The sequence below is a fragment of the Seriola lalandi genome, unplaced genomic scaffold, assembly GCF_002814215.2.
Source record: "Seriola lalandi dorsalis isolate HSWRI2012SDOR001 ecotype SW California unplaced genomic scaffold, Sedor1 jcf7180002054929, whole genome shotgun sequence".
NCBI lineage: Eukaryota > Metazoa > Chordata > Actinopteri > Carangiformes > Carangidae > Seriola > Seriola lalandi.
Window position 1 is genome coordinate 1645009 of NW_019525481.1, and position 12697 is coordinate 1657705.

The following is a 12697-nucleotide window of genomic DNA, read 5'->3' on the forward strand; positions in this document are numbered from 1 at the left end:
TTTTGTTATATTTAGCCAGAGGTGTGATGAATAGTTGCTTCTGAAAGATGGGAATTGCTAAAAATAGTTCCCCTGCTGCTGCTGCTTTTTGTGCCAGGCAGTTCCAGGGCATCTGTTCGCTCGACTGCCACTGATGACAGAGAGGACCTCACTTTCCCTCCCTCCCTCTCTCCCTCCCTCCCTCGTTTTTTGTCCTCCTTCTTCACCTCAGCTGCTCTCCACGTACCTCATCCGGCAGTTCATCTGTCTACGCTGACGTTCAGCCCTTTACCCTTGAAAGTCCATTTATTTTATTTTTCTGAAGCTTCTCTGTGCTCGGTTTATCATTGCTGTTTTTTTTTTGCGCTGCACTTTCCAGGGATCACTCCTCAACTCTTTGACATCTTTACCACTGGGTTTCTGTGATGGTAATGTTCCTGTAGGTGGCGCTCTTTGTCTATTCCTTTATGGTGGTTTGCACCGTTATGTTGTTTCTGCACTGGTTCGGCGGTGTGAACAATTATTGGTGCTCTGTCTTCGTCTTGATTTCACACCAAGGAAATTAAGAAAAAACAAACAAACATCTGTTTATGAATCTGAAAGGCAAAACATCCCCTTTAAAATATTTTCTTCTTCTGTGCAGATTTTGTAGTAGTTGTTTTTTGTTTTATGTTACCTGCCTAGATACTACAGATGTACAATCCGGCATGTTTACATTGTGTATTTTGTGCTGATGTTCATTAACATGCACTGGCCCTATCAAATAAACAATAAACAAATAAATAAATAAAAATATTTCTTTTAAATAAGCACAAGCTGAGCACTTTTCAGACTACAGTGAGATCTGACACTGCCTGTTTAAAGTGTGAGGTTAAATATAGAAATACATCTACTCCTCCTCTATCTAATAGTGTAAGTGTCCACATACTTTTGTCCAATTCTTGGCCCAAGGCCTGGGAAAGAAAAATCCCTGGAGCCAAGTCCCGAGGCGAGACGAATGCTTATGAACGAGATGCTTTTGTGTCCACATACTTTTGACCATGTAAGAGATGAGTTTTTATTTTATTTATTTCATTGTTTTCCAGTGACAAACACTCAGTATTCAGTGTGTGTGAGGCTGTAGCCCGTACACATTAATATGAGGATGCGATTGGGCGGCAACATTAATTTTCTCTGTGCTCCTTTTTTCATCTAATTTATATTCCTTTCTCACGCTGTGGATCCACCCTGATGAATGTAGAAGTACAAAGATATACAAGGGCAACGAGTTTTTATCAAGCAGCCAAACGAGCCCCAGTTTTATATTCACGGAAATAATCTATCCATTCTTCCTCTATGTGAATTTATCAGTGAATATGGAGAGGTGTATGTCGCCTTTTTGAATTCTCAGTGTTTTAACATTTGATTCTGAACAGCACAAACTTTGATCCTGCTAATCCAGTTTCTGTCTGTCCCTGTTTTCGCCCTGTAGTTGTGACAGGAGCCACAGATGGGATCGGGAAAGCTTACGCGGAGGAGGTAAGATTCCCCGGGACTCATAGGAGGGAGGCGGGAAGCATTTCTGTCTCTGTTCCTGTCAAACACTTTTGATTTTTAACTAACACACCTGCCTCATTAATGACTTTCTGAGCACAAGATGATTTCAGACCAATTACAGTTTGATCATCGCTGCGGGGCAGAACGAGCGACTTGTGTTGTTGCGCTGCCTCTGTCGCCTTTTTATTGACACATTTTTTTTTTTTTGTGTGTGTGTGTGTGTGTTTGTATCAGCTCGCCCGCAGAGGCTTTGCAATCGTGCTGATCAGCCGCTCTCAGGAGAAGCTGGACGACGTTTCCAAGGCGATCGGTGAGTTGTATGTTTTTAGTTGTTGTTTGTCTGAAACATGCAGTGTAAGTGCAGACAGAAACGTCACCAGACGGCGAAGAATGAACGGAAAGTGAAGATTCTCGAGGATGAGTTTCGTATAAATCACTGTGAAATACGGGCACGTAGCTCGATATTACTCTGTTTAATCCATCAGTCGAACTAATCCCACATCTCACAGTCAGGGGAAATCAGCAGTACCTGTGGTCCAGAGGCACCAGACTAATATAGCTCATGTGTTAAGTATGACAGCTGCTGATCCGTGCAGCCACGAAGCCTCATTCGCCCCGAACCTGAAATGTTGCATCCGTGTTGCACCGTGTGGCTAAAAATGACAAACGACCAAATGATGTTGCATTGAGTTGTGTGTTTGTGTGTTTTGCTGAAGTGAGCCCTCGTCGAATGGAGATTCGGCGGGACCCTCGTGCTTTTCGGCTGTGAGGCAGTGAAGCCTCCTGCTGGAGCTGAAAGTGAATCTGCCCAATTAAATGAAAGCTTTATGTTAAGGGAGGGATATCCTCATTGATGGTGAAGGATCATTTCAGGGTTTAATCATTTTTCTCTCCCCCCCTCTCTCTCCCTGAGCTCATTCATAAATGTGAGAACTGGTTTCTGGTACCTTCTTTTTTTTTTTTTTTTTATAACTTCTCATCTGTTTACTAAATTAAAATGTTTTTTTTTTTGCATATCTGCGCCCTCAGCAAGCAAATGTGGCGTGGAGACCAAGACGATCGCCGCAGACTTCAGCGCTGTAGATATCTACTCCAGGATTGAAGACGGACTTGCAGGGCTGGAGGTTGGAGTGTTGGGTAAGACAGCAGCAGCAGCTGCATAAAATTTAATGAAGCTGCTCATATGAAATGGGAAATTCAATTTAAACCAAGGCATATAGGCATCAGGAAATACTATATAATACTCTGTGATAAATGTAAGTTTGTCATGTCATCATAAAGGTTAATTTATCCTGGCTTCTTCAGCCCTTTGCTGCCCTCCGTAGATTGGAGAGAGGAACAACACTCTGAATTCCACATCTACCGAAACGTTATCCTCTTTCCCATCCGTCAGTTCGTCTCATGATGTTGGATTCAGAAAGTCACAGTGCTGTTGTTATTCTCTTTTAACAGTGAACAATGTTGGAGTATCCTACTCTTACCCTGAATTCTTCCTCAATGTCCCCAACCTCGACACTGTGAGTTAAAGGTTTATTATATTCTGTCTTTCCTGAATGTATGAATAATTATATCAAACAGGCTTTCTGTCTTTCACACACTTCTTACTTCAGATCAGTTTTCTGCCTCATAAGCTGAGTGGACAGGTTGGCCGTCATGTGCAGCTTCAGACTAAATGAAACTGCACAGAGGTGGCCAGCTGGATGAGACCTGATCAAATGTCGTCTCCTGTTTTTAACTAGTAACACTGATTTATCTTTGCTTTTCTAAAGTCAGCCTGTGTCATTTCTGCTTTGTGCAACAATGGCACAAGTAGAGGAGAGGCATCAAACTTTATGACAAAAGCAAAATAAAAAAAAACAAAAAACAGCCATGCTAAAATGTGCTAACAGTAGCTAACGTTAGCCACTTTACGCTACTGGTCATACCAGACCAAGGGAGGCTGTAGCAGCAGAAGCCCTGAGTGTGGGGAGCGTTTGTGCCGTTTCCACCATCGAGAGCTTCAACAAACCGCAGTATAACATCTGTAAAGAATAACCTGCGTGTCTGATCGACAATATGTAGAAGTGAAAGTACAAACACACTGACCAAAGCTGCGGTAACGCTCCTGTTCTTCTTGTTTCAGTTCATCGACACGATGGTCAACATTAACATCACATCAGTGTGCCAGGTGAGTGTTAGTGTTTTAAGACGTTGATGTAACGAGGCTTTTTCTGACTGAGTCACTAGAACATCATTCATTCTCATTTTAAGGTCAAAGAGAAAACACAAGTTGATATTTAAGAGGAGACGTTCAAAAGAATAAAAAACTAATTACTAAGTGCAGAGATTATCTTAAATAAATGGTTCAGGCACAACATGGACTCTGTAGACTTGTAAATGTTGGACGTGTCACTGTGACGTCTGGGCTGCCTTTGAATAATGTTTGTCCAAGTTTTCGATCCTCTGTCAGTTAGACAGACACACACACTCACACACACACACACACACACACACACACACACACACACACATACATACACACTCTCTCTTTGACATAAATCGCAGTAAGTAACTTCCATCCCTCTTCTCCATATTCGTCAGTTCCCAGTCCAATATTTCTTTAAACTGCTCCCTCTGCTATCATTATCATTTCCTTTTCTCTTTGTCTTCCTTCCCCGACCACCTCTTCACACATGATCCACACACTCACATTTACACATGTGGATGCACTCCTCCACACACTTACCGACCAAACCCACACACACACACACACACACACACACACACACACACACACACACACGAATGACTTTCACTCTGTTTCTCACACTCATCACCTTCTGTCTCTCTCCACTGTTTTCCAGATGACGCGTCTTGTTCTACCTGGAATGGTGGAGAGGTAAGTTCAAGTTAATGCGTTACTGACTCCTGTGAATCTTTACTAACTGACACCAACACATCGGAGTGGATCGATGAATGTTTATCTGCTTTGAATGAAAAGGTGACATGACGGGAAGTCGTGTTGTCTAAGATGAATGATTGATTTTGCAAGTTCTACATTTTGGGAACTTTTTGTTCTTGTTGTCGTTCTCCCTGGAGTTGGATGTGAAGATCGGTGCTGACTCGGTGGGGAGCCCAAGCTTTTTGCACATGCTCCAAATGCTGTTTAATTTTTATTATTTTTATTTTTAAGTTCATAAAAATAAAACTTAACTGAGCGTTAATATTGAATGTTTGAAGAAAGGCCATTTTCGAATCTTTTCTTGCTGCAGGGTTTGTATTTAGTTCTTTGACAAAAAAATGAATATTGTGTTTTGGAGTTAAAACCATATCAACCGAAACATCTGCTGATTGTAAAAAGAACTGACCAGTTTAATTTAATCAAACTTTAAAAGCTGAGGAAGAAACACACACGCTATCACCCGCAAATTAATCAACACTGGAATACGTGCTAATTAAAAATTAACATTATATTCTGAAATGTTAATTTGTGCAGCAGCTCTGGACAATGAAGGGTTTACATTTTACAGGATTATTGCTTTTTTTTTTTTTACCATCTTTCATTATAATGTGATGGATTGTAAATGTGTTGAAGCGTTACATCCAGTTTATACAATTGTCTGATAAATTCAGACTATGGGAAAATCAGGTTTAACTTAATGAACCCTTGACTTCTCAGAAATATCGTCCACCTGTTGTTTGGATGGAATATCGTACGAAGGCGCCACATGCTGGAACAAGAATATCATCAGATAGTAAATACTTGGGTTATTGATGTTACTCTGTGTTTGATCTTATCAACATCTACCAGCTTTTCTTTGATCTACAACGAGAGCAGTTTCGGCTCAGCTGGCGAGCACACACGGCACCGTGTCCTCTGATCATCCTGCCATTGATTTCAGGGTGAAGTGTTTGTTTGCACTTCTCTCTCTTTCCCTCTTCGTTCGTGCTCTCTGCTTCTTCTGCTGCTTCTTCTTCTTTTTAGCCTAAAAGAGCGTTTGCTTATATTCCTGTGTTTCCAGGAAGAAGGGGGCCATCCTCAACATCTCGTCCGCCAGCGGGATGTACCCCGTCCCTCTGCTCACCGTCTACTCTGCCTCCAAGGTAATTGCCATACACGGTTCATGACCTTTTTCCTCCAGTGTTAACTGAAGTGTTATCCGTAGACGCATCTCGGCGTCATAAACGCTTTACATCTCGCCATACGCCGCCATCCACGAGGAGAAATCCGCCTTTTGTTCTCAGGTAATGAATTATTCTGTGTAATCCACCAACAGACTTTTGAGGAAAAACACGACGACCGATGTTGGTAGACGCCAGTTCAACATTTATTTAGATGCAGGGAAAAAGTGAAGGATCGTCTTTCTCTATATTTGCTGTTTTAATTGTTGAATATAAACAAGTCGGCGACTGACTCAGGTCCCGAGGTGGTGTACCAATTAAAAATGTTTATGAGAGCATGTGGCGTCATAATGTTTTATAAGCGTCTCGTGTGTGTTTGTTAGCTTAAAAACCAGCCTGCTGTTCACAGTTTCAGCTGATTAATTTGCTCGTGTTTTCATACTGGGTCATGTTTATCTACTAAATCCCACTTTCTGCAGTGCAAGTTTAAAAGTGCATCTAAAATACATCCAGGTTGAATCTTTAGTTCAGTGCTTAATTTAATGATCACCTCAGTTCATTACAGCTGTCATTGCATTGCACATATTTCCTCTTTGCTAGTTTTTGCAGTTTTTTTTCCTATTGCGATACGTGATGAGAACCGAAGTCTCGTGGCTTTCTGGTGTTTGACCCGACTTTGTCTTGTGCAGGCGTTTGTGGACTTCTTCTCACGAGGACTCCAGGCTGAGTACAAGAGCAAAGGCATCATCATCCAGGTAAATCACATGGTTTTAACAAAGTCTGGTTGTTCACAGCTGCAGTCAAAAAACGCAGTTTGAAGGAAAACTCCTTCAGGTTACTTCGGGGCTCCCAGAAGCAGCTTTTGGTTTTTCTGCTGCTCACCTGTGGAACAAGCTTCCTGAACACCTGAAACTTGTCACCGCTTCACTATTTGCTGCAGCTTAACAATAAATTACAGACGTATCTTCTGTAATCTTGTGCCATATTTGCATTTGCTTGTTTTTACCTGATTTTATGCAATCTTGATATAACTTATTTACATATAATTATTTATTCAGATTAGTTTTTCTTGTTTTTAAATGTCATTTTAATGTCATTGTTATTGTGTTTCCATGTCTCTGTAAAGCCCTCGGAATCGCCTTGTGTCTGAATGAATGGTTAATGCTTAAGAAAAATAAACAATGTCTCAACACTGTGTTGACGTGAAACCAGACACGTTTATGTAACCTGTGTGTGTGTGTGTCTGTGTGTGTGTGTGTGTGTGTGTGTTTCTTCCTTTTTTCCAGAGCGTCCTGCCATTTTTCGTTGCAACCAAACTGAGTAAAATCCGACGGGCTACGCTGGACAAGCCCAGTCCGGAGCGTTACGTGGCAGCTGAGCTCAACACTGTGGGGCTACAGACCCAGACCAACGGCTACCTGCCCCACGCCATTATGGTAAGTCTGGGTGTGTTCTGCTGGGAGCGAACAAATAAAGACACACAGTACATGTAACTTTTTTCCCCCAAACTCATTCAGATTTATTGGCGTCATTTTGATTAATGACAAAAACTGTTTCTGCCTAGTTTAATACTTTAATATTAAATTACCTGCCTCCTCATTGATTTCCAAATATTCACCCGTCACAATCTATTTTACACTTCAAAAGTCGAACAGTGTCTCTGTAGAAGAAGGTGAAACACACTTCCAGCTGCTGAAAAGACGATTCCTTTGTACTACAAAAAGAAACCTCGTTGTATCTCTATGTGTTCACGCTCTTTATTTAATGTCTGGCTATTGTTAACAATGTTTTTCTGCAGGCCGGTTGTTCCTCTGCATGTCCCTGTCCGTTACATAATGAGCCCGAATACTTGAAATGCACTTCAAGAATTTAGCAATCTGAATGGCGGCGTAAAGGAGGGGGGGGGGATGCACAGCTGAAGCACAGCTGGAGCACGCGAGAGCGACACCATTCAAACACAATGGGGAAAATTGACACGCAGGTAGTCGAGTTCTGTCATGGCGACAGCAGCGAAAGCTCATCAGGCTGCCATTTCACTTTATATTTAAAAAAAGCAGCTCGTCTCCATTCGCTGAATTAATGTTGTGTCAACAGTTGCTAAAGCATCTGTCAAAAGGTAAACATCCTCTGAAATAATGGAGTGGGACGCTTCGCTACCTTGCTGTATTGTCTGCATCCCGACACTGTAATTACTCGGAGGAGACACGAGCATCAGAAATGATACAGAAACAACAAAAGTAGTTCATTTTTATTTTTTTTTTTTATGAGGCGCCTTTATTTTAGCAGAGGTCACAGAGCAAGAGCCATTTTCTCCTCCCACTTCCTCCATGTTGCTGTTGTTGTTGGGTGTTGTTGAACTGTGTGATCTGAATATCAATGATTGTGTTTATTGATATACATTACAACAACCACACCATCCATTACAGTGCATGTGGTCAATAAATCATATTCAGCATGGAAAAAAATCCTGTGCAGATAATGTAAACCTTTCCTGGCATCAGCCCCTGTATTTCACCAAAACACAAGCCGCAGACATGTAGCTGTGATTATCTGATAATCCCCTCAACTGTGCAGCCACAGCTCTGTCCATTTTCCAGTAATAATCCACAGTTCACCAGTTCCTGATTTAGACTGCTGTGAAGCTGCAATCTGCAGCCTTCTGCATATTCACAAACAACTATATATGTCCTGTCATCATTGCTCTAATTCATCTGTTTATGCATTTCCTTTTGTTGCACAATTAAAATGTCAAAGCCATAGAGTTAAATAATACAACTAAATGGATGTGGAAGTTACATATGAAACTTTTCCAAATTAAAATGTCTAAAAAATAACTAGACCTTTGATATATATGTTTTTAAATTAACCCAAGTAGTTGATTTTAATCAGTCCGTGTCATTTGGTCGCCTGTCAGTGACATCACATCCTCTATGCGCCCTGTGTCAGTGTTGTAGTTTCCTGCCCGAACCCTCAAAATCGATTTTTATCTAGTTTTAAGCCACATACATTTTTTTACACCTTGGTTGTTTTCAACTCTATATTTTAACCAGATGAAGGATTTTGGTCTTCAGACGTCCGAGAACAAAGCTGAGGAAATGTTTGACAGCTCAGCTCTGAGACGACCTGTGAATCACTGATTTTCACTGTGAACCTGCTTTATTCAGTGTTTCTACTTGTTTTAATCCCCTGGTCCGTTCGTTAAGGAGAGGAGGACACCTCTGCAGATAATTCGGCTGCCGGTTAAAACCTCCTGAATGTCTGGTTCATAAGTTATCAAAGAAACATCTAAACAAAGGTTAGCAGCGGTCTCAGCTCCCAACTCGGCCCTGACGTCTCGTGTCGGCGAAACTCTGACTTTAAATGTGACAAACTTCTTTTTACTGGTTATAATCACCAGGTCTGTTTGAGTTGGAGAGGACGATGCCTCTGCAGATAATTCGGCTGCTGGTAAAAACCTCCCGAACCACTGACACTGAAGGAATTCAAATTAAGTCAGTAGCGTCTCAGCTGTGATGTGACTGACCAATCAAGTAGTGAAACGTTGTGTGAGCTGATGAAGTTAAGCTGGACATGATGTGTGTGAGAAACAACGAACATTTCTCAGTAGCAGACTTTGTCTCTAACAACAGTGAATAGTCTAAGTCTTAAGTCTTCCTCCACGCATCATTTAAATTCACGGTCCATTATTATGTCCAACTTTGTTTTAATGATATATCAATTTAGAATACTAACACATTTTTAGCTTTTAAAGAAAATCAGCATGACAAATTGAAAGAGTAGAATTAAGAGGAAATCTATTGGTAATGAATTGAATAATAAGTCGATGGAAGAACCATTTATGATGCTTCATAAAACTGCTCCTTACTTAAGAAGAGGATTAAAAACAGTGGGGGGGGGGGTTCCTCAGAACAAAATCAACAGTTTCAACTGCCACACTGTTGTCTGCGAAGCTGGAGTTAATTTACGTGACAGTTAAAGCAGAAAAGAGTTTATCGCTGTAATTTGAGCTGCCTGCTAAGGCACAGTACATAAAAAATAGATTCAAGTTCACCTTATCTTAAAAGTGACGACTAGAAACAGTGAGAAAAGATTTAAAAATGCTGAAATAGAAAATGTCAGTTTTATGATCTATATTCAAAAAGTGTAGAGACTCGCACACAATCTGAGGAGAGTGTACAACAATTGTCCGAATTCTCTTTTGCACAAACTTGCCCGCCGCAGTTTTTGCTCCTGTGGGTTGGAAATTAATAATGAATGCTCATCTGTTATTTGTAAATGCCACCAGCTGACCATGTAATTCCCCCTCTGCAGGGCTGGGTGACTACAGCTCTGCTCCCTGCCAAGATCCTCAACAGCTACATGATGGGGATGGGTTTGTCCCAGCGCGCTCGTTACCTGAAGAAACAGAAGCAGGGATAGATCGGCTGGGGAGCGGCAGCAGCAGACACCATCATCATTATGGACCAAGAAGAGAAAACGTGACACTTTCTGACTAAACACCCCCCCATCTCTCCGATCCTCCTACTCATAGATGATCTGAAGCGGTGACTGGCCACAGTTGCCGTAACACGTATCCAAAACAATAGTGTGAAAAATATTGGACGAAAGTGTTTCTATTTATTGAGTGATCAGCTTTAATGAGCGGAACATTAACAAGGAAACAAGCTAATCGTCTGTCTGCAAACTGTGATTGAGAACTAAAGCCCAACAGGAGAAGGGAAGGATGCAGGAAACGTGGATGTGTGTGAGGTTGGAGGTGTCTGTATGTGTGTGTCTGTGTGTGTGTTTGAGCCTCCTGTGAGTATGTGGACTAGCTTAAAGCTAATTAGTACAACACTGAGGGACAGTACTTACTTACTGTTAACATTTTCTAAAGCACTTAAACAATTTAAAAGGCTGATGCGTTTTTTTTTGTGTTATTAATCGCATCCTTAATTCTTCATTCTTATTTTTTCATTTCATAACATCAGTTTCAAAGTAGAGAAGGGACTGCTTGTATAATTGAACCAAACTATATTTCAACTGTTGAGAAAATTTAGAGGGGGCACTGTAGATGAATAGCCAGCGGGGAGAGAGAAGCTGTGTGTAATATAGAATATTAAAATTTGTGTTTTGTTTACATACTAAACTGATTTTCAAATTAATGCTTACAACTGGCGTTACTGTCTGACATTCTTTCAGACTACGTTTGATCTGTTTTACTAAAATGTTAAAGGTTCATATTCTCCTCTTCTCCCGTGTTGATCCATAAGAAGATATAAATTGCGGTTTTAAAAACTAAAAGCCATCTCAGTGTTGTTTTACATCTCCTCTCTCAGGCTTCTCTCTGGAGCTCTTACAACAGGTCGGTGAGCCAATCAGAAGAGAGGAGGCTCTGAGCCTCTCCTCTGATTGGCTGACTGTTTTCTGAGTGATCCAATAAAAATACAGCAGATTTCAGGTAAAAACACTCAGAGAAACCAAATCCTACAAAGGTTGGATGGTGGGTCCAGGTGGGCGGGGCTTGGTTGACTGCTTTGTTGTGACATCACAAAGTTACAGGAAGTCCTGACGGCTGGTTTTAAGGCTCAGTTTCTGAATACAGGCTGTGTGCATTTCTCTGTGGACTGAGGCTTTGATACTTTCACAGTATTAATATAGAAGCTAGACCTGATCTATAATCACACTACACATGGACAGAGACCTTTAGACTGGATGGAGCTTTAAAACTAAACCACATCTACAGATGAAACAAAACCAATGAGATAATGTAAAACCTCTGATACATGACTTTGACTTCCTCTTCTGAAAAAACTCCCATGTATGTTGAGTTTGTGTGTCCGCACAGTCTGTCAGTCCGTAGTTGTCTCATATTTCACTTGTCTTGGCTCAGATATCAGCTTTAACTTATGCTGTGTTAATCCCAATGGAGATAAAACTTGTACTTAACATTTCACTCATACTGACTGTGTAGTTGCAGCCGCTTGGGACCAAATTCAGTTGTAAGGCTAGAGCTTCTCTCAAGGGCAGTGGCATTAGGCACATTCCTAATACCTGGGAGTCATGTGGAAAGCAGAGCAAACCAGAACACCTGGATGTTATTATTATGTCCCGACTCTGGAAAACTATCTTGTATTTGTCCTTCCAGCCTACAATAAATATGCTTTTCAAATAACGTAACCTGGTCATCCGTTTGTCCTGACTTCTTATGCTATCTTGTCACTATTGTTTCGGGCCATATTTTATTCTACACTAAGGTCTGATAAGAGAACAGTACTGGTTTTAATTTCTTATTTGGGTTTGTAATTGGATAAAATATGACTGAGCTCAGAGTTAAAATCATGTAAAAACTGTATAGTGTGTAAATCTTGGTGTCAAATAGCATCTCTTGTCATATATTATCACAATAAAAAAAACTCCACAAACTCTTCGGTGTAATAAAACTCCCTCCCATACCCATATTTTATGTTACATCCTTTTACAACCTACCCATCAGCTCACATAACTTCCTTGAGGGACTTTTACCACTTTTCGTCACTTTCACAGTCCACACTTGTTCTGCCTCCTCCCTCCCTCCCTCCCTCCCAAGCATCACCATCCTAGTTCCCATGCCAACAGTTTCTGAGAGATTATTCCGGTGCACTGGTATGGAAGCTGCGGAAATGTGTCATCACTGAGAATGTAGGAGGGGAGAAGGGCTCCGTGTGCGGAGGGATGCCCAAAGGAAGGAATGAGTGGGCTGGCAGAGATGTATATAAAGAAGAGCTCGTGGTGCTCAAGTCCACGGCTCGCTCGGACTCACACACACACTCTGTGATTTCAGAACGAAGAGCATATTGGAATAACAGGATCTCTCAAATCATCTCTCATCAAGCAGAACCCTCAGGGCTGAATATTAAACAGCTCTCACTGATTGAGTATTGTATTTAAAAATTTTTTTTTTTTTTGCATCATCTGTCCCAGAGCAGTGGAGACAGCTGATCAGATACACCAGAATATCTACCGCTACATCTACTCTACAGCTTCACTATCTCCAGCTGATCAACCCCACATTCGGGCCTACGTTCACCATGGCGACCAGCATGGACACGCTCCCTGCCCA

General features: G+C 41.3%; 1 protein-coding gene across 1 annotated transcript in view; it reads left to right on the top strand.

Moving 5' to 3' along the window:
• Window positions 1–11770, top strand: part of hsd17b12b (hydroxysteroid (17-beta) dehydrogenase 12b) — a 16760-nt gene extending 4990 nt beyond the window's left edge. Inside the window, exons 2-11 of the mRNA XM_023393180.2 lie at window positions 1451–1497; window positions 1750–1825; window positions 2545–2652; window positions 2968–3032; window positions 3638–3682; window positions 4359–4393; window positions 5517–5598; window positions 6306–6371; window positions 6903–7052; window positions 9928–11770. Coding sequence (XP_023248948.1) covers window positions 1451–1497; window positions 1750–1825; window positions 2545–2652; window positions 2968–3032; window positions 3638–3682; window positions 4359–4393; window positions 5517–5598; window positions 6306–6371; window positions 6903–7052; window positions 9928–10035 — 782 coding nt within the window. The 3' untranslated portion in view covers window positions 10036–11770. The remainder of the gene's footprint in view (window positions 1–1450; window positions 1498–1749; window positions 1826–2544; window positions 2653–2967; window positions 3033–3637; window positions 3683–4358; window positions 4394–5516; window positions 5599–6305; window positions 6372–6902; window positions 7053–9927) is intronic.
• The last annotated feature ends 927 nt before the right edge of the window (window positions 11771–12697 follow it).